Below are 23351 nucleotides of genomic sequence, written 5' to 3'. Positions count from 1 at the left end.
AGTGTTGGCGTTGTCTCCATTCTTCTCCTTTAATAAAAACATCACATGGGAAAAGCAGACAGAGAGAATGAGGCGCAGAGACGGTAAAAGCCTCCAGGCGGTGTCACAGTGATCATTATACTGGTGTGCTAGCAACAGATAGCATCAGATGCTAGCAATGAGATGCTGTCCAGCTGCGCATCTCAATGTCATTCTCAGAGAGTGGTAATGTTGGTATTATGCTAGGTAACCAGGTAACACTGCTTACCCTGCCACTCAAACGTCTAGGGGGCATTGTTATGCACTCTGTGTATTACATTTAGCTGCTTGTAGTGATAAATCAACATTATAATTTATCCCCAAATTCTTAACTACTGTACAACTTAAATTAAAAACGCAGTCTCAAATACAGTTGAAGTCAGAAGTTTACACCTTAGCCAGGATGAACCAGACTTGTGGAGGTCTACAATTTTTTTGCGGAGGTCTTGGCTGATTTCTTTGGATTTTCCCATGATGTCAAGCAAAGTTTGAAGGTAAGCCTTGAAATACATCCACAGGTACACCTCCAATTGACTCAAATGGTGTCAATTAGCCTATCAGAAGCTTCTAAGCCCATGACACCATTTTCTGGAATTTTCCAAACTGTTTAAAGGCACAGTCAACTTAGTGTATGTAAGCTTCTGACCCACTGGAATTGTGATAGAGTGAATTTTAAGTGAAATAATATGTCTAAACAATTGTTGGAAAAATTACTTGTGTCATGTACAAAGTAGATGTCCTAACCGACTTGCCAAAACTATAGTTTGTTAATAAGAAATTTGTGGAGTGGTTGAAAAACGAGTTTAAATGACTCTAATCTAAGTGCATGTAAACTTCCGACTTCAACTGTAGCAGTCTCTCCCTTTTAATAGCCAGGAAATGGCACACATTCCAGCAATTAAATGGCTGTTTTGAATAAACGCCGGGTCTTAATGAATTGTTTGTGAGGTTACCATGAACTACCATGAATTGTTTACGAGGTTCAATGTTGGATGTGAATGCTGGAATTAAACAATTCACTATGCAAATGATCAAAAGCTGTGTGCATTAAGGAAATAGACAACCAGGCTATTAATTAAAGTTTTACGGTATCTATAAAATGGACATGGCAACTGAAAGAGAGCGACCAGGCTCTACGTATTTTACTGGTTTGTGACTCACTGACACCGCCCCCAGTTAGAGGGGAATAAAATAGCCCAAGAGTTAACACACAATACCTTTATTCAAACACACGGAGGAAGATGAAAATGGGGATGAAAAGTGGGAAAGGTGGTGGAATGGTAGTGGTTCTGTAGAAGGAAATGAAAGGCAATGCATATACTGTACATAAGATATCACAAGAGCAGTAATAACAGCAATAAAGGTCTGTAAAATTGTAATTTTATTTTAATTATATTGAACCTTTATTTAAAAAGGCAAGTCAGTTAAGAACAAATTCTTATTTACAATGACGGCCTACCAAAAGGCAAAAGGCCTCCTGCGGGGACGGGGGTTTTATACACTACCGTTCAAAAGTTTGGGGTTACTTAGAAATGTCCTTGTTTTCCATGAAAACATACATGAAATGAGTTGCAAAATGAATACGAAATATAGTCAAGATGTTGACAAGGTTATAAATAATGATTTTAATTGAAATAATAATTGTCCTTCAAACTTTGCTTTTGTCAAAGAATCCTCAATTTGCAGAAATTACAGCCTTGCAGACCTTTGGCATTCTAGTTGCATATTTGTTGAGGTAATCTGAAGAGATTTCACACCATGCTTCCTGAAGCACCTCCCACAAATTGGATTGGGTTGATACAGTCAAGCTGGTTTATGGATATAAATATGAACTTCATCGAACAAAACATACATGTATTGTGTAACATTGAGTCCTGGGAGTGTCATCTGATGAAGATCAAAGGTTAGTGATTCATTTTAGCTGTATTTCTGGTTTTTGTGACGCCTCTCCTTGCTTGGAAAATGGCTGTGTGGTTTTTCTTGTTTAGGCGCTGCCCTAACATAATCTAATGTTATGCTTTCGCCGTAAAGCCTTTTTGAAATCGGACAATGTGGTTGGATTAACGAGAAGCGTATCTTTAAAATGGGATATAATAGTTGTATGTTTGAGAAATTTGAATTATGAGATTTTTGTTGTTTTGAATTTGCCGCCCTGCTATTTCACTGGCTGTTGAATAGTGTGTCCCGCGGGTGTGACGCTAGCGTCCCACATGTCCCAGAGAGGTTAAAGAGCTCAGCCATACGCTCGATGTCAGTAACAACCACAATCAATTTTAACCTTTCTGGGCTAGGGGGTAGTATTTTCACGGCCGGATAAAAAACGTACCCGATTTAAACTGGTTACTACTCTTTCCCAGAAACGAGAATATGCATATTATTACTATGCATAAAGTTTCTAAAACTGTTTGAATGGTGTCTGTGAGTATAACAGAACTCATATGGCAGGCAAAAACCTGAGAAAATTCCATGCAGGAAGTGGCCTGTCTGCGATTTTGTAGTTCTCCCTTTGCTTCTCTATCGAAACTACAGTGCCCGTGGGGTTATGTAGCACTTTCTAAGGCTTCCATTGACACTCTAAAGCGTTCAGAAAGCAGATTGACGCGTCTCCTGTCTCCGGGCAGAGTACAGGAGCACAGTTTGTCAGTGGACTGCCTGGTGGCTAAGAGACTGGAGATGCGCATTCACGAGACCTCGCCATTTTTTCTCTTCCTTTTTGAATGAATACAGCATTGTCCGGTTGGAATATTATCGCTATTTTACGAGAAAAATACCATAAAAATTGATTTTAAACAGCGTTTGACATGCTTCTAAGTACGGTAAAGGAACATTTTGAAATTTTTTGTCTAGAAATGCACTCGCACATTACCGTTTGGATAGTGACCTGAACGCATGAACAAAACAGGGGTATTTGCACATAACTATGGATGACTTGGAACAAAAACAACATTTGTTGTGGAAGTAGCAGTCCTGGGAGTGCATTCTGACGAAGAACAGCAAAGGCAATCCAATTTTTCTAATAGTAATTCTGAGTTTAGGTTGCCCCGAACTTGGCGGGTGTCAAATTAGCTAGCCGTGATGGCTGAGCTATGTACTCAGAATATTGCAAAATGTGCTTTCGCCGAAAAGCTATTTTAAAATCTGACATAGTGATTGCATAAAGGACATCTGTATGTATAATTCTTAAAATAATTGTTATGTATTTTGTCAACGTTTATCATGAGTAATTTAGTAAATTCACCGGAAGTTTTCGGTGGGAATACAATTTCAGAACATCACACGCCAATGTAAAAAGCTGTTTTTTTATATAAATATGAACTTGATTGAACAAAACATGCATGCATTGTAAAACATAATGTCCTAGGAGTGTCATCTGATGAAGATCAAAGGTTAGTGCTGCATTTAGCTGTGTTTTGGGTTTTTGTGAAATATATTCTTGCTTGAAAAATGGCTGTGTGGTTATTTGTGTCTATGTACTCTCCTAACATAATCTAATGTTTTGCTTTCGCTGTAAAGCCTTTTTGAAATCGGACAATGTGGTTAGATTAACGAGAGTCTTATCTTTAAAATGGTGTAAAATAGTCATATGTTTGAAATAGTGTAATTATTGCATTATTGAGGTATTTGTATTTCGCGCCACGCGATTCCACTGGCTGTTGAATAGAGTGGGACGCTAAAGCCCCAACTAGCCCATAGAAGTTAAGGGACATGGGCAGCTGTGAGGAGGGTTTATTTTCCAGGTCTTTAACCATTTCCCAGAACTTCTTGGGGTTAGACCCAGAGAGAGAACGAACGGTTCCTTAAAGTAACTAACTTTAGCCTTCCGGATAGTCTGAGTGCACTTATTTCTCATTTGCCTGAACGAGAGCCAGTTAACCTGAGTATGTGTGTGCCAAGTCTTTCGTCAAATGCAATTCTTGAGGTGGAATAACTCTGCAAGATCACGGTCGAACCAGGGGCTAAACCTGTTTTTCCCTTTACATTTTCTTCATGGGGGCACGGTTGTTAACAATACCACTGAAAATATAAAAAAAATAAGGCCCAAGCGTCTTTGACAGAGGGGATCAAGCTGATTCTATACCAATTTACAGAGGCCGGGTCATGAAGGAATGCTTACTCATTAAAGTTTTTTAGCAAGCGTCTATGACAAATCAGGACAGGTCGTTTCACTGAGCAGCCATTACGAACACAGGCTGTAAAACAGTGATCACTAAGGTCATTACAGAAAACACCAGACTGGTACCTATAAGGATTATTTGTGAGGATAACATTGAGGAGAGTAGCCTTTTCTGGGTGTTTGGAGTCATACCTTGTGGGATTGGTAATAATCTGAGAAAGATTTAGGGAGTCCCATTTCTTTAGGACTTGGTCAGGTGGTTTAAGCATGTTCCAGTTTAGGTCACCTAGCAGGACAAATTCAGACTTGGTGTTAGGGGCCAGGCGAGAACTTAGGGCAGGTAGGGTACAGGCCGGTGCTGATGGTGGACGATAACACTCAGTAAGAGTCAACAAAGAGCTATTTGAAAGCTTAATGCTTAAAACAGCAAATCAAATTGTTTGGGGATGGACATGGTAGAGACAACAGAGCACTGAAGTGAAGGTGTTCCTTGGTAAAGATTGACACTCCACCACCTTTGGAAGATCTGTCTTGCAGAAAAATGTTATAACCAGAAAGGTTAACATCAGTGTTCCAACCACTCTTTCTTAACCACATCTCAGTAATGACCAACACATCTGGATTGGAGCTGTGAACCCACACTTTCAATTTATCAATTTTAGGTAATAAGCTTCCAGTGTTAACGTGCAGAAAACCCAGGCTTTTACGAGAGCAGAAATCAGTAAAGCAGAAATCAGAGCACAAGTCAGAATTGGGGCTACCAACAGTAGATGTGCCAGGGTGTACATGCACATTTCCAGATATCATCATCAGCCATAATACAATCAGGGAACGGCAGAGGACAGGGAGAGCTCTGCAGTGTTGATTTTTGTATGACATTTTATGTGCATCAGATGGTAACAAGATTATATTGTCCCTGATGAAATTGCTGTGACATGAATACAAAGCTGGCAAGAGGTGGTTAGAATAGGATGGGAGGCTTAGAGTCCGTGTGAGTAATACAGTCAGAGTCGCAAATGTGGGAACAAACATTGTCTGTCCCACGGTGGGAGAAACAAGCAAGTTTACAGTCAACAAAGCACGCAGGAGTCATGGGGCAAGTAGCATAAAGCACAAGAAGAAAAAAAACTACTTGGGGCTAGCCATTGTAAATTCAAAGAGCCACTCACCCCAACAAGATAACTTGAGAGAGTAGCTCTCTATGAGTCCAGTAGGCTATGAAAGTCTGAGATAAAATAAATAAATAAATAGTAGGCCTATACCAGTTAATTAAAGCATTTGAGTAAGCTCACATAATAAACTTTTGAACATGTTTACAGGTTACAAGCTATACAGAGGCAGCATACATAATGCAACAACTAAGTATTAAGAACAATATATACAGAACATGTCACACAACTCACTTTGGGCACACACTCCATCCCATACGTCCAGAGACACGAGTCCAGTTGTTGATGGGCAGAGACAGAGATGAAGCTCTCTGCCACTGCTCGAGGGAGATTGCAAGTATTGTGTGACCTGTATAGACAAGAGGACGGGCAGAAGTCCGGCCCCCTAGTAACATCCCTAGCAAACCATCAGATCACAGGTCACACAAGTCAGGGAGAGTTTGAGAGGCAGGTGTATGGTACCCCCTAGACACTCAAGCTCTGGTCGTGGGGGATGGGGAGTGGAGTGTGCAGCTCAGGGTTGTGAGGTGCTGATAACAGTCACCGGCTTGGAATTCATAACAGCAACATTGCTAGATGGCACTGATAAACACTTTGGCATTGCCTAGATCAGGGCTCTCCAACCCTGTCCCCGGAGAGCTATCCTCCTGCAGGTGTTCGCTCCAACCTCAGTTGTAACCAACCTGATTCAGCTTATCAACCAGCAAATTCAAATCGAAATTTTGGCGAATGAACACCAGCCTCTTACAGGACAAGATGTTTTGTGAATTCCTTAAAACACACATTACGATATTCTTCGAAACAAACATGAAAGTGTGAAACAGATACTGTACATGTTTGGGAAGCTTTTAAAGCTTACATATGCAGAGTAATCGATACAACGATCAGCTACTATTAAGAAATTATATAAACAAAAAATGTATCAACTTGAAACAGGGCTCAAAACGCTGGCAAATCTGACGAAAACCAAATATGAGCTGAATACTTTATTCAGTAAAAAAGCGGAATATTCCCTGTACAGGTTGAAGCAGAGATGGTACGAAACAGTTGAAAAGGCAGGGAAACTGTTGGCCAGTCAAATGAAATCTAGAGAAACTACTCTGCAAATATCTGGAATTAGAATTAAGACAAGCAAGCTGATTATCAATCATAAAGAAATAAACAATATATTTTGAGACTTATATCAGGAACTTTATACTTCACAGGGTTCTTTAGATATGCAGAAAGCAGAGGAATTCTTTAAGAGTTGGAACCTTCCTAACCTAACAAAGGAAGACCGTAATTGGCTCGACCGCCCCATTACTTGAGGAATTGACCGATACTATAAGACAAGCATCCAGTGGTAAAACTCCAAGCTTGAATGGCATACCCAGTGATTTCTATAAAAGCATCTCAGAGCAGCTTAACCCAGAGATATTGAACACATTTAACATATTGATTGACACAGGTGTGCTCCCATCTTCTTTGAGTGATGCCGTAATCACCCTAATCCCCAAAAAGGAAAATGAATCCCATGAGTGTGAGAGCTACCGTCCAATTTATTTGATAAATTGTGATTGAAAATTGTTTTCAAAACTTCTGGCTATGAAGGTGAGAAGAGTGAAAGGCAGAACTTCATCTGATAATCTTAGACCCCTATTGCATGTCATCTGGAAGGCAAAAGATTTGGATACTTCAGTGGCCTTATCCCTAGACACAGAGAAAGCCTTTGATAGGGTGGGCTGGGACTACCTGCTTTACACTCTAAATAGATTGGATTTGGATAGGGCTTCCAGAATATTATTATACTTGTATACCACAACACCAAATCTATAGTAGTCACTAACGGATTACGATCATCTCCATTTACAGTAGGGCGAGTCACGAAACAAGGTCACTGTCTCTCAGCTCTCCTATTTATTATAGCACTAGAACCATTAGCCAAAGCCATTAGGATGCATCAGTCAATCAAAAGGGGTTAGTATGGGAGTTACAGATAATAATCTACTGCTTTTTTCAGATAACATTACTTTTAATGTCAGACCCCCAACTCTTCATATCGCCTTGACTGGACCTAGTAAATGCATTTTCAGAGATATGGGGGTATAAAGTACATTGGACCAAATCTGAGGTAATGCCCCTATCAAAACATTGTCTAAAAAATGACTTCCTCAACTGGAGGTTTCAATAGGTCCCTAAAAACTTGAAGTTCCTGGGAATTATTTTTGAAAATCTTGACCCACTATTGAACAAAATTCAACTCCAGTTTAAGAACTGGGATAAACTACAAATCTCATTATGGAGTAGGATGCAGGTTACAAAGAGGGTCATAACTCCAAAACTGAATTACATCATTAGCATGTTACCACTGTCCATACCTGTCTGTACTTTTAAATCCATAGACAAAATGATTACTCAGTTTATTTGGGCCGGTAAAAGGCCAGGATGAAACTAGCGAGATTACAGGCAAAGACCGAGAAGGGAGGATTAAAGCTCCCTAACATGTAATTATATCAAGAAGCCTTCAAATAGGCCCTCTCTTTATTGAGAACTCTAATAGGCCAATTTGGGTGGATATGGAAGATCTTAATGCCCCATTTGGAGCATCAGTTTATTTGAGTCAACAGAAAGTGGGACTGCAGAATCCAATAATGTCCCATACTAAAAATATATGGAGTCAGATTCAAAAGAGAGCGAAATCGTCACGTTTCTTGACAAGCTCTGCTTCATTAAATTGAAAATAGGAGGACATGTGGTTTTCTGGAAATATTGGTATATAAAGGGGATAAAGAACATTGGGTGTCTATATCAAGAAAACACATTTACCTCTTTTGAAGAACTAAGGTCCAAGTATAATTTACAGAAACAATACTTCTGGAGATGTTTTAAAAAAAAAAACATTTCCCTGTACATTCTGAAGTGTTAAGATAGAAATCCTCAGCAAATTACCACATACCGCAGGGCTTATATATAGCCACCTTATTGGTGGATTTAATGGAACTTATAAGGGCCTAAAGACCGTATGGGAAAAAGACCTTGAGGTAACATTTAGACAGGAGGAATGGAACAAAATAGTACAAAAGAAGAGATGCCTATAAGAGATGCCCGGTCCAAGCGGATTCAATTTAAATTGTTCAATAGGAATTATTGGACTCCACTGAGGCGGAAGAGAATAGGTTTGATAGAATCCAACCTATGCTGGAGATGTCAGTCCTGTACAGGTGATATGATCCATATGCTCTATAACTGTCTAAGCTTGGGTATCTTTTGGCAGAGGCTAATGAAAAAGATTGGGGATATTCTGGGTACCACAAATCCTGCTTTGCTATTACTGAATATCACTAAGGATATTGATTGACTGAGAAGCTCATGTTTAAACTGGCTAAAAGTTCTAACCACAGCCAAAAAAGTCATATTGAGAAACTGGAGGCAGAAGGACCCTCCTCATATAAGGAATGGTACATAGCCCTTGCAGAAACAGAAAGATTGATTTATAAAATGAATGGTACAGTGGTTTTTCCTTTAAAGTTGCGTGCTTATGCCGTGACCGTTAGTGGTAGATGGTGGCCTTCTGTCATTGCACCACACTATCACAAGGGGGAGTTAGAATGCTGATCTATCGGTAGTCTAAACTGTGGCAATTAATGGAGGCGTTTTCAGTCTGAGAATCTCTCTTTTCTGGCACTAGAGTCCTGCATCAGGCAACAACAAAATAAACTGTCGGTGGTCCTGGAGTTAAGAGAGAACTTGGGTAAATACAAATGGGGGAATTTCACTTGACATGTGGACTGACGATTTTCAAAAAATAGGCACGGTGGGGTTTTGGTTTCTCTCCCTCTAAATACAGAAATAAATAATTCTAAACAAACTGGCTTTATTTACAAATGAGTAAGAATGACTTTTATAATGAATATGAATTCGGAGGGCAGAAATTGGAAATAACTTTATCAATTGGAACCTTTATCAAGTGGAAGGGGAAAAAGTAAGGAACTTGTCTTGTATTAAAGACTAAAATTGGGTAAGAAAATTGTGATAAATAAAAATATATATCAGTTTCATTTAAGGACCAAAAAAATGACAGCTGTGCCATATAGATTGCAAAATAGTTAGGAAGAGATTTTCGATGTACCGATTCCATGGCACATGATTTATGAATTGACACGCAATTTTCCTTTCCTCTTCAAAGCCCTAATATTTAAAACAGTTAAATGCATTCTCTCCATCGCCCACTCACACTTTAAACATTTGGATAATAAAGCATTTAAAGGCCGACTTTGGTTGATTTGAATACTTCTGACAGCCAAAATTCTAACTCCACCCATAACCTCTGGACATTTAAACATTCCCAGAAGGCATGGATTAATCTAACCTATTGCAGGCCTAAAACTTATGATTGCAAACAACGTTTCCATGGACTATTAGCAGGACAATAGACTCTTCAACCGTTACAAAAGGATAGCTCGGGAGAGGTGTGAATTAAAAAAAAAATTAGGTACTCTAAAGTTATACATTTCTAACTACAAACATCATGCAACTGCAAAATGTCAGGTAAAGCATATACTGTACAGTATTTCTTTATCAACATCTTTATGCTTTCGTTAATAAAATAATTTAAAATATACTCTTTCAAAATGCAGATGTTTATTTCAACAGGACAGCAGGACAATAGACTCTTGCCAAGTTTAGGGACTTTAAATATATTAATGGATCCATAGCGAATTACTATGGGAATAAATATCACTGAATGACATAGCATGGGGATTGGTCTTGATAAATCAATCAGGTTTTGTTTTGGAAATGTTCGGATTTTGCTCTTCACAATCACAATATTAAAAACTTTCAAATGCATTCATGAATTAAAACGCTTTAGCCGACGTTGCGGTTCATCTGATGAAGGTGCACATGGGCCTCTTTATATAATGAATATGAATTCAGAGGGCACAAATGATTAAACATTAAAGTATAAGACCTCTCACTAAAGGCGTCAGTCATACAAAAGTTATACTTAAATCCAAACTGGTTTTTCAGCACGCAAAGTTATTTGTTTCTCAGACAAATCATTGGGTCATTGGGCTACAGAACAGTTCAAAACAAGAGAACACACATGGTTAATGTTCTGAAAAAAAAGAAGTCCACTCAAGTTTCTTCAACTGTCTTCTGACTGTGATTAGAGCGATGTTGATGTTGTGCAGTGATGCCAGCAGATTCCAGATTGCCTTTGCCGATCAATTATCATGTTTAGCCATCAGTGAGTCAGTCGATGACTTGAATAGTCTCGCTGGAAATGAAATAACACGGTAGATGCTGTGTTTTTGGTTGATGGCCAATAATAAACAGTCAAATGCATTTGAATTCAACCGCTTTATTGTTTTAATTATTTAAGGCTCCTTTCTATTCTCTGTGCTGGAGTTATTTTAAGAATAAAGTAGCCTAATGAAGGAAACAAATTGTTGCTTACTGGAACACCCAAAGTCATCCAATTGTTATAATAGGATTTCAAGCAATAGCCTACCCACGTGTGGTCAACTATTTCAACACCGTTTCGCACTGCTCTGAGACAAGCATGGGGACTGATATTGATAAATCAATGAGATTTTTATTTTCAGTAAATCTCCGTTTGGGTATTGGTTAGCCTACAATTAGGGGGTGGAATTGTTAGGACTATTTTGCTCTTCACTCACAGTCACTTAGTAGTCTACTCCAGCCTGGTCACGTTGTACAGCACCAACTTTTGGAAGCCAGTTACCGTTTCCCCCCCATGTTAACAAAACTCTCTCTCTTTCTTATTCTCCTACTTTCTTCTCACTAACTAAAAAGGTACTGTAGTTGCCCAGATATTTCACACCTTTCCCTCAACTATACATGGCTCTTCCTATAACATCGGCCTCCATCCACAATAATGCTTGTTTAGTTTTACTGAATCAGGCGCTGTCTGTCAGATGTATAATTTTAGTTTTTTCTTGGAATATAAACATAATATTAATCAAATTAATGAAGCTAGATTTCTTAAAATCAATCCCATATACTATGTTCTTACAAAAAAGGTTTTACATTTCTCTAGTACAGCCAATATTAAAAACAGTCAAACGCCCTCTGGTGGTCAAACTAGCACTAACTAGCATTAATGGCAACAACGGCTGACTCTTAGAATTCCATGGCAGTCAGCAAGCTGTGCTGCAGTACGAAGCAACTTTTAAAGGAAGAACCACTGCACATTCAATAGCTTTTCTTTTCTATATATATATTTTATTTTTGCATTTTCCAATTAAGAACATTCAAAACAAAAGTGAAAAGATATTAGAGAACAAAAGGACAAAGTGAAAGTAACAGACGAGCGTAAAAAAACAAAAAATAATAATGAGACATTGGATCATACGGTCACCTGCCGTAAGCTACATACTATACATTACGTGTGAAACATTATATAAGATTGAGTTTATAGAGGTTGTTCAGGTTAGGATCCACCATTATGCCCAAATATGTGAAGCCTATAGGCGACATCTAAAAGGAAACTTGTGCTTGATGCTATGGTGGTCAAAGATAGACAAAGGCAATATTTCGCTTTTATCAAAATGTACCTTATATCCAGAGAAAGAACTATAACACTGTAGTAGGATCTGCAAGTGAGAGAGGGAGTGTTCTGGGTTTGTTAGAAATAAGATAAGCTATCACTCTTTGTGGACGACCTTATGGGTATGGGGGCCCACCTCAAAGCAATGTGTGTCAGGGCACGTTCTAATAGCCTCAGCCATCAGTTCGATGGCGAGGGCAAAGAGGTGGGGACTAATTGGGGAACCTTGTCTGTTCCCCCTATAGAGGGGGAAAGAGGAGGAAGTAATCCCATTGGCAGCAATCCTAGGAGATTTGTAGAGTGATTTTATCAAATTTACAAACAATCCTTTAGGAGATTTGTAGAGTGATTTTATCAAATTTACAAACACGGTACCTAAACCAAACTTTTCCAAGACGCGAAAGAGTTATGGCCATTCAACCCTATCAAAGGCCTTTTCAGCTTCGAGGGAGACTGCGACACTAGGTATTTTGTTATTGTTAGCAAGGTGAATTATATCAAAGAACCTGCTGAGATTATTGGAGGACAATCTATTAATTATGAAGCCAGTCTGATCTGGGTTGACCAACAGGGGAAGGCATGACTCCAGTCTCTTAGATAACACAGATTGTAAACTGGTCACCAAGATGCTAAGGAGAGAGATTGGTCTATAGGAGGTGCACTTTGGCGGGTTTTTCCCTTTCTTGTGGATTACAGTAATCACTGCTTGAGAGAAAGACTCTCCATAAGGTAGGGGACCAACAGCTCCCTAAATTCTTTATAGAACTCTGGAGGGAAGCCATCCTCCCCAGGAGATTTATTAGAAGGTAAGGATTTAATGGCCTCCAACAGTTCAGGAACTGAGAAGTGTTCACTCAGGCACTCTCGGTCTTCCTCTGACAGGCATCGGAGGTTGAGAGAGGAGAGAAAGGAGTCGATCTCTGATAGATCATCACTTGATTGGGAAGTGTAGAGGTCTTCATAGTATTTCTTAAAAGTATCATTCATTTTAGTAGGGTCGAAAGATCTCATTAGTAAGAGTTTCTATAGCATTAATCGTCGTCTTACTTTCCTCTGCTTTCAGTTGCCATGGCAATAATTTGTGAGCTTTCTCTCCAAGCATGTAATAACGCTGTTTTGATTTAGTGATGGTCCTCTCAGCTTGATGTGTTCAGAATATTATATTTCAGTTTTTTTATTTACCAAAAGCCTGTATAGATCTTTAGTCGGGCCTTTTTGGTAGGTGTTCTCTAGCTCAGAGATTTCAGATTCAAGGGCATTCAGTTCTGCACCGTGTTTTCTCTTCAACCCTTTAGTATAGGAAATGATCTGTCCCCTCAGGCTTTCAAATGTGTCCCAAAGAATGAAACTGTCAGGAGCGGAGGGTTTGTTTGTCAAAGTAAAAATATTGATCTGCTTTTTGTGCATTCATCAAAGTTCAGGTTGCTTCAGGAGTGTAGAATTTAGTCTCCATCTATATGCTCCATTTACCTTGGTAGGAATGTTGATTGATAATACCAGAGGAGAATGGTCACTAAGCAATCAGGGGAGATACTCGATATCAAACACTCTATGAAAGAGTTGGGTCGATAGTAAAAAGTTATCTATGCGTGTATGTGTCTTGTGTGGGTGTGAATAAAAAGAGTAGTCCCTATCCTGTGGGTGCAACTGTCTCCAGATGTCTAGTAAATTGAGATCTTTCATGAATGACATGGTGAGCTTGCCGGCTTTGGTAAGAAGTGAGGTTTATCAGAGGACCTATCAAGAACTGTATCTAAACAAAAATTAACATCTCCTCCAACCAGTAGCCATCCTGGTGGTGCTTGAGCAACAAGAAGGAAGACATTCTGAATAAACATATGGTCATCGAAGTTAGGAGCATAAATATTCAATAGGGTCCAAGACGCCGAAAACACATGCCCCTGCACCAAAACAAACCTCCCCGAGGGATCAGAGATGGTGTTGTTGACGGAGAAGGGGATGTGTCTACTTATGAAAATTGCAGTCCCTCTTGCTTTGGAGTTAAAAGAGGACGCAAAAACTTGTCCTACCCATTCCCTCTTCAATTTCTTGTGTTCACTGGCTGTAAGATGTTTCTTGTAAAAACACAATGTCTGCCTTTAATTTCTTAAGGTATGTATAGACTCTTTTCCTTTTAAAATTGGGCTGTTAACCTGTTGGGGGTAGGGGGCAGTATTGACACGGCCGGATAAAAAAAACGTACCCGATTTAATCTGGTTACTACTCCTGCCCAGTAACTAGAATATGCATATAATTATTGGCTTTGGATAGAAAACACCCTAAAGTTTCTAAAACTGTTTGAATGGTGTCTGTGAGTATAACAGAACTCATATGGCAGGCAAAAACCTGAGAGGATTCTATATGGGAAGTGGCCTGTCTGACAAGTTGTTGTTCATCTGGGCTCTTTTTAATTGAAGACTGAGGATCTTTGCTCTAACGTGACACTTCCTACGGCTGCCATAGGCTCTCAGAGCCCGGGAAAAACCTGAACGATATCGAGGCAGCCTCTGGCTGAAACATTATCGCTTTTGGCAAGTGGCCGATCAGAGTACTATGGGCTTAGGCGCGTGCCCGAGTCGACCCCATGCTTTATTTTCTTTCGTCTGTTTACCTAAATGCAGATTCCCGGTCGGAATATTATCGCTTTTTTACGAGAAAAATGGCATAAAAATGGATTTTAAACAGCGGTTGACATGCTTCGAAGTACGGTAATGGAATATTTAGACATTTTTTGTCACGAAATGCGCCATGCTCGTAACCCTTGTTTACCCTTTCGGATAGTGTCTTGAACGCACGAACAAAACGCCGCTATTTGGATATAACTATGGATTATTTGGGACCAAACCAACATTTGTTATTGAAGTAGAAGTCCTGGGAGTGCATTCTGACGAAGAACACCAGAGGTAATAACATTTTTCTTATAGTAAATCTGACTTTGGTGAGTGCTAAATGTGCTGGGTGTCTAAATAGCTAGCCCTGTGATGCCGGGCTATCTACTGAGAATATTGCAAAATGTGCTTTCACCGAAAAGCTATTTTAAAATCGGACATATCGAGTGCATAGAGGAGTTCTGTATCTATAATTCTTAAAATAATTGTTATGCTTTTTGTGAACGTTTATCGTGAGTAATTTAGTAAATTCACCGGAAGTTTGCGGGGGGTATGCTAGTTCTGAACGTCACATGCTAATGTAAAAAGCTGGTTTTTGATATAAATATGAACTTGATTGAACAAAACATGCATGTATTGTATAACATAATGTCCTAGGTGTGTCATCTGATGAAGATCATCAAAGGTTAGTGCTGCATTTAGCTGTCTTCTGGGTTTTTGTGACATTATATGCTAGCTTGAAAAATGGCTGTCTGATTATTTCTGGCTGGGTACTCTGCTGACAAAATCTAATGTTTTGCTTTCGTTGTAAAGCCTTTTTGAAATCGGACAGTGTGGTTAGATTAACGAGAGTCTTATCTTTAAAATGGTGTAAAATAGTCATATGTTTGAGAAATTGAAGTAATAGCATTTCTAAGGTATTTGAATAACGCACCACAGGATTCCACTGGCTATTACGTAGGTGGGACGATTTCGTCCCGCCGGCCCTAGAGAAGTTAAGACCTTTTACGTTGAATGTGACATATTTTAGTGGATTAAGCATAGGTTGGGTTTCAAATACGTAACCGAATGGAAATCTCTCATATGTAAATAGTCAGGAAATGTTTCAACTTTAGTTTGAACACAGAAGTGACCTATGTGTCTCTTTAGGAAGGAAACAACAATAAACATAGAAGAAAAAAAAAAAACAGAAACCCCACCCACCCCGATTGTCAGACTAAAACAACAATCCAAGATGAATACACTTGTAGAGATACGTTGTTGCTCGCTTTCCATCTTGCTGTTACTAGCTAAACCTTGGCGTAAACTAAAACCTGTGAGCTCTCTGTTAAAAACAAACGTTGTGAATAGACATTTATGGCTGAATATTTACTGCCCACAGTAAGGGCTGCTTGAGTCTCTTTTCAGTAGAGGAGAAACATAAAATGGGGGGGGGCAGTGGGCCTAAGCCCACTAATTTGCGTCGCCCAGTGGATATTGACTAAACCAAAATATATACTCTCATGTAAATTTAATAGAACTCACCCCAGGAAAATAAACGGTTAGTTGAAAATGTACAAATCAATTATAGTGACCGGATAGCGGGGGAAACGGATCCAAATTCCAAGAAGATATCAGCAGTTCAGTCCCAGGACAGCCCGGATAAGAGAAAACAAACAAACTGCATCTTATCCCCCAGAGAGACCATCCTGGTTCAGACGCGGTTCAGTTCTTTGAGAAAAGTGATCACTTCTTCCGGTGTGTTGAAGAGATGGCTTCGGCCTTTGTACTGAACTTTCATCCGCGCAGGTTGGATGAGGTAGCGGGTGATGTTCTTCTCCTTCAGTGCTTTGGCGGCAGGTCTGAACTGCTTGCGACGTCTGGCGAGATCCGCGCTCATATCCGGGAAAAGGCTGACCCTCTTGCCATCGATGGGGATGTCCCCTTTGGCTCTTGCGAGTTGCAGTATCTTCTCTCTGTCCTGGAAACAGAGGAACCTGATCAGGACGGCCCGTGGGGGCTCATCTGGCCGGGGTTTCGGCGCTGATGTTCTGTGGGCGCGTTCGATTTCCAACGGCTTGGTGAAGTTTGTTTATACCTAGGACATCCGGAATCCATTGAGTGAAGAAACGGATCGGGACACGGCCCTCGCTGTCCTCTTTCAATCCCACCACACGGATATTACTACGTCTGCTCTGGTTCTCCATTTGGTCTACTTTGTTTTTGAGGTAGGCATTGTCCTTCTGCAGTTGTATCAGAACCTGGTCATGTCGAGTGATGGTATCTTCATCTGTGCTAATGCGCAACTCAGCCTCAGTCGTTCTCAAAAGGAGATCATTCATGGAGGATTTCAGGTCGTCAATGGAAGAATGGAGTTCAGCTGATTTCTTGTCAATTTTCAGAGAAAGACCTTTGTTACCATCCTGTATTTCACGGTAGAGAGTAGCCAGCATGTCGGCAGGCTCGCAAGAGGCCGAGAGCAACAGTCTGGAACTGTCGTCTGAGTTATGAGGGCTAATGCTAATCTTGCTAGTTGTAGCGTTATCGTTATCTTGGGAATCAATTACGTTTTGGTCGTCCTTCTTGCCTCTCGGGCGGAAGTCCATGGCTCTTTGGGAAGGTAAGTACTTGACAATTTATCAGCAGATGTTAGAATATTGTTTCAACGTTGTTATTTAGGTAATAATGGAATAACTTTGATGAGCTCGGTTTGTCAACGTCTGCTCAGCTCCTTCGGCATCACGTGCTCTATTCAATAGCATTTCTGACATCTGGGGACATTTTCTCTCAGAGATTGAAATAAAAAACTTTATGTAATGGCCTGATAGACTACAGATATAAACTCAGCAAAAAAAGACTACAGATATAAACTCAGCAAAAAAAGAAACGGCCCTTTTCAGGACCCTGTCTTTCAAAGATCATTCGTAAAAATCCAAATAACTACACAGATCTCCATTGTAAAGGGGCTTAACACTGATTCCCATGCTTGTTCAATGAACCATAAACAATTGATGAACATGCACCTGTGGAACGGTAGTTAAGACACTAACAGCTTACAGACGGTAGGCAATTAATGTCACAGTTATGAAAACCTAGGACACTAAAGAGGCCTTTCTACTGACTCTGAAAAACACCAAAAGAAAGATGCCCAGGAACCCTGCTCATCTGCGTGAACGTGCCTCAGGCATGCTGCAAGGAGGCATGAGGACTGCAGATGTGGCCAGGGCAATAAATTGCAATGTCCGTACTGTGAGACGCCTAAGACAGCGCTACAGGGAGACAGGGCAGACAGCTGATCGTGGCAGACCACGTGTAACATCAACAGCACAGGATGGTACATCCGAACATCACACCTGCGGGACAGGTACAGGATGGCAACAACAACTGCCTGAGTACCACCAGGAAAGCACAATCCCTCCATCAGTGCTCAGACTGTCTGCAATAGGCTGAGAGAGGCTGGACTGAGGCCTGTAGGCCTGTTATAAGGCAGGTCCTCACCAGACATCACCGGCAACAACGTCGCCTACGGGCACAAACCCACCGTCGCTGGACCAGACAGGACTGGAAAAGAGTGCTCTTCACTGACGAGTCGCGGTTTGTCTCACCAGCGGTGATGGTCAGATTTGCATTTATCGTCGAAGGAATACAGGCTACACCGAGGCCTGTACTCTGGAGCAGGATCGATTTGGAGGTGGAGGGTCTGTCATGGTCTGGGGCGGTCTGTCAGCATCATCGGACTGAGCTTGTTGTCATTGCAGGCAATCTCAACGCTGTGCATTACAGGGAAGACATCCTCCTCCCTCATGTGGTACCCTTCCTGCAGGCTCATCCTGACATGACCCTCCTGCATGACAATGCCACCAGCCATACTGCTCGTTCTGTGCGTGATTTCCTGCAAGACAGGAATGTCAGTGTTCTGCCATGGCCAGCAAAGAGCCCGGATCTCAATCCCATTGAGCACGTCTGGGACCTGTTGGATCGGAGGGTGAGGGCTAGGGCTATTCCCCCCAGAAATGTCCGGGAACTTGTAGGTACCTTGGTGAGAGTGGGGTAACATCTCACAGCAAGAACTGGCAAATCTGGTGCAGTCCATGAGGAGTAGATGCACTACAGTACTTAATGCAACTGGTGGCCACACCAGGTACTCACTGTTACGTTTGATTTTGACCCCCCCTCCCCCCCCTTGTTCAGGGATACATTATTCCATGTCTGTGGAACTTGATCAGTTTGTGTCTCAGTAGTTGCATCTTGTTATGTTCATACAAATATTTACACATGTTAAATTTGCTGAAATTAAATGCAGTTAACAGTGAGAGGATGTTTCTTTTTTTGCTGAGTTTACATAGATGACTGGTAGGGGTAGGGTCTTTTGTTTGTTTGTTTAGTTTTCCATTTTTTGTTGTTGTAATAGTTGTTCTGGGGTTGGTTGTGGGTGAAGAACGAAAACTGTAATGTCTGTCAAGTTATTGTTTAGTGTTAAATGTCATTGTTATATCGTGAAAGGAAACAATACAACTAATACACACACACACACACACAGTTGAAGTCGAAAGTTTACATACACCTTAGCCAAATACATTTAACCTCAGTTTTTCACAATTCCTGACATTTAATCAGCGTAAAAATCCCCTGTCTTAGGTCAGTTAGGATCACCACTTTATTTTAAGAATGTGAAATGTCAGAATAATAGTAGAGAGAATGATTTATTTCAGCTTTTATTTCTTTCATCACATTCCCAGAGGGTCAGAAGCTTACATACACTCAATTAGTATTTGGTAGCATTGCCTTTAAATTGTTTAATTTCGGTCAAACGTTTTGGGTATCCTTCCACAATAAGTTGGGTGAATTTTGGCCCATTACTCCTGACAGAGCTGGTTTAACAGTCAGGTTTGTAGGCCTCCTTGCTCACACACGCTTTTTCATTTCTGCCCACACATTTTCTATAGGATTGAGGTCAGGGCTTTGTGATGGCCACTCCAATACCTTGACTTAGTTGTCCTTAAGCCATTTTGCCACAACTTTGGAAGTATGCTTGGGGTCACTGTCCATTTGGAAGACCCATTTGCGACCAAGCTTTAACTTCCTGACTGATGTCTTGAGATGTTGCTTCAATATATCCACAAAATCTTCCAACCTCATGATGCCATCTATTTTGTGAAGTGCACCAGTCCCTCCTGCAGCAAAGCACACCCACAACATGATGCTGCCACCCCCGTGCTTCACGGTTGGAATGGTGTTCTTCAGCTTGCAAGTCCCACCCTTTTTCCTCCAAACATAACAATGGTCATTATAGCCAAACAGTTCTATTTTTGTTTCATTAGACCGCAGGACATAACTCCAAAAAGTACGATCTTTGTCCCCATGTGCAGTTGCAAACCGTAGTCTGGCTTTTTTTATGGCAGTTTTAGAGCAGTGGCTTCTTCCTTGCTGAGCGTCCTTTCAGGTTATGTCGATATACGACTCCTTTTACTGTGGATATAGATACTCGCTAGCTAACGTTACGTGTATGATCTTATTTGTATCTCAGCGCCATTTGCTTGCCTAGTTATAGCCTAATGTTAGCTAGCTAACATTGAACCTGGTTTGTTAGTTACCTGCAGATTCATGCAGGGTAGTAACGTAATGAGTTGGGATTATGGTTCATTCTTTAGCTAGCTAGCTACATGTCTTAACAAAAGACTATGCAAGTAACCATTGCGGATGCATTCATAAATTCAGTCTGGCCATCTACTCCGATTTCAGAGCACTCTAGTCTGAGTGTGCCAGAGCGCAGAATAACTGATGAATTTACGAACGCTCAACACCCGTTGAATATTGCCGGTGTCAGTAAACGTCGGCAAAAAAGCATAATTAAATTGTTGCCAGCAGCACAGTTACAGTCTCCAACGCTCTGGATAACATGAAAACAGCCTAACCAGCTCTTCTAGGGCGAGTAAAATGGTCAGAGTGGGGTGTTCTCACATTTCTGTCTGGAAGTAGCTAGCCAATGTTAGCTTGGGTGCTTGACTGCCGTTGTGAGGTCAGAACGCTCAGATCAACCCTACTCATAGGCCAGTGTTCGCACTGAACGCTCTGAGAGTGAAATGCTCTGAATTTACAAAACGGACAATCTGACAGTACAGTTGCAGTCACCAACGCTCTGGATAACATAAAAACAGCCTAACCAGCTCTACTAGGGCGAGTAATGTTCAGTAAGCCATTCTTTGTGTCTGGAAGTAGCTAGCAAGTTAGCTTGGGTGCTTGACTGCTGTTGTTAGTACAGAATGCTCGGAAACCTTTAAAGAGATGGGTCGGGCTAAAGCTTAAGAGGGTGTGAACGATGCTGAATGGGTGTAGATAAAGAAGGGCTATCCAGTTGGTACCAAAACATTCAAAGTTTATCAACTTTCAAAGCAGAATTACCTTCCCATTGCTCCTCAAATGTAGTGTATGATATACCATTTTGTCTCTGCTTTTATCCAATGTTAATTTTTTGTATTTAAATCGAATTTTGGTACATAAGACTGAATAAAAGTAGTCGGTCACAAATGATCTCATCAATAAGCATGTTATCAACCAGAAACAGCAAGGCAATGATCATTTTAAGGATAATTTTCCAGAAAGAACACACATACAGTGGTGAGTTCGACCGAGTGAGCATGAGATGAGCCTAAAAACCGATAAGCTTTTGACCTGTCCCTTAGAGATAAGCACTGCTCACAGCTATCACAGAGTATCTCAACACTGTGACATAAAGTAAGCATATGAGATAGAGAGAGAGAGGGGAAGAGAGAGAGTAAGAGTGAGAAGAGTTGAGAAAATAGAACTGGGGTAAACTAAACTCAGGAGGGGCGCCTCCACAGAGGCATGTCAGCCCGAGCCCAAATCCGACTGAAGACAGCCATTTTGAGTAAGCACCTCCATCATCTGAGGAAGGCCGATAAGGTGCCCTGTCAAACACTGCCTTTCAGACAGTGACTCTATCTGCTGGAGCAGATTCACAGCGGAGGGAAATGAAAAATGAAGACTGCCTTTCGACGCACAGTGTGTGGTTCAAAAACATTTGCACATTTTTACATAAACGTCTTTATGGTACAGTGCCCTCTCTCAATCCTCAATCCTGCACAGCCATGGAATTATTCATGAGCTCATGTGATTTCTCCGCTAAAACTCACCCCGTCCTCCTTTTACCTCCACCTCCCCTGTTACAGTCCAGACTGCCTAGTGATCCATACATCAGGAGGAAAATAAACTTGAACAAACAGACGGCCTACCTGAAACCAAGAAGTTATGTGCTGTACGGTAATAATAATTCTGGGTCATCAATTTAGAGGCTCCATCTAAGCAGCTTTTCGGGGGCACTACTGGGATATGGCTTTCCATGAGGGGAAAGTGGAAAATTACTTGAATAATCTGGATACAGGCCTACATAATATGGAGGTAATAATATTATGTTAATATTAAGTGCTTCAGATGTTTAATTATTCCCCACACATGAAACAAACTCGTCCTTGAGAGAGGCCAGTTAAAATAATCCTATAGTATAGTGAGTGAATATGGTCCATTGACTGTTACTGTGCTTCACAAAAAGGTGTTTGGCTTGAATGACCAATATAAAAGCTGAAATAATGCACATCCATTTTGTCTATGGCCAGGTATCAAGATCTGGATCCATGATTGATATATGTAGGTGGAGAGAATGACAGGATTAAACAGGAGAACACCTTTGATATACGGGAGGGCATACGCCAGAGACTGATCTGGATGTCAGTCATACTGTATCACTCTCTACGGGGCTGTTGAAAAGCTACTGGAATTGAATGCAAATGTTTAACCACTTTGGGAAATCCTGCTTTTATGCTAAGTAGATAGTGATATCTTATTAGCATTATACTGGGGATAAATGACTCATAGCAGCACATTCATCATTAGCATTTCTGAGGAAGAAACCCATACTCCCTAATGAGAACGATTTAATGTTACACACCTGATAACATAAAATATAAATTCAGATTAAAAGATCCCTGGATGAAAACATGACGTACCCTGAGAGGTCTAGAATGCTCCATGCCGATACTACAGCGCTGGCACATCCCTCGAAACAACCCTTCATCGTAAACACTCTTATCGCCCTTTTATCAGCATTACAGGAACATTTCCATAACCCAAAATATGAATGTGGGGATAAACTACCATTGGTCCTACTTCCCAACCAATAAGCACCGCAGTGATTCATCCACACTGCTATGATAATCACATAAAAAGCCACACAGCTAATGAAACCAGTGTGTGAGGGCAGAGAAACTTCATGAAGTCACAACAGACGCGAGCTTCCTGCTATAGGGGGCAATCAGCAAGACAAGAGCCTTTGTCCCTCAATCAGGCTCCTGTGCATTATTAACAAGACTGTGGTGAGACGCCCATCCAGATCCGGCCAGCCCTGCTGATGACCACTGGGCCTCCAAATCAAGCCCCGAGAGACCCTTATTCCTGGAGGAAAGCCAACCTGCAGCAATCTGCCTGAAGTCTGTAAACTAGTTACAGACATGTAGTGCTGCTACTGAGCTACAGGTACATAGCTTCCATAAAATTATACCCTTTTGCTTCTCCATTTTTATTGCACTTTTCTCAAACTGACAGTGGTTACTTAATAGGGTATCCCCCTAATCAATGTGTAGGACTTCATCACCACAATGGGAAGCACCCATCTGGTACAGAATGTGAACAGTAATTTGGAGAATAATCAAAAAGCATGTAGTTGGCAGTTCAATGTATACTGTAGATGGGCTATCCAGTTGTAGGGATATACGTTACCTCTCTGTGTTCACTGCAGATCTTGCACAGCCACTGGGTTGTCTTCTGACTGCACTGGGTCTCAATGCCACATTTGGTGCATGCTTTCTGTAAGAGAGAAAAAAAAGTTTTGGTTTTAA

General features: G+C 40.8%; 1 protein-coding gene across 5 annotated transcripts in view; it reads right to left on the bottom strand.

Annotated features, from left to right (window-relative positions):
- The window catches only part of LOC106567559 (double C2-like domain-containing protein beta), a 365846-nt gene that overhangs the window by 311612 nt on the left and 30883 nt on the right, over nucleotides 1-23351 (bottom strand). For all 5 annotated transcript variants that reach the window (XM_045693459.1, XM_045693460.1, XM_045693461.1 and 2 more), the window contains one exon: nucleotides 23233-23319. In XM_045693459.1, the coding sequence (XP_045549415.1) occupies nucleotides 23233-23319 (87 nt within the window). The remainder of the gene's footprint in view (nucleotides 1-23232; nucleotides 23320-23351) is intronic.

Source organism: Salmo salar, chromosome ssa13, assembly GCF_905237065.1.
Source record: "Salmo salar chromosome ssa13, Ssal_v3.1, whole genome shotgun sequence".
NCBI lineage: Eukaryota > Metazoa > Chordata > Actinopteri > Salmoniformes > Salmonidae > Salmo > Salmo salar.
This window is presented reverse-complemented; position numbering and strand designations above follow the sequence as displayed.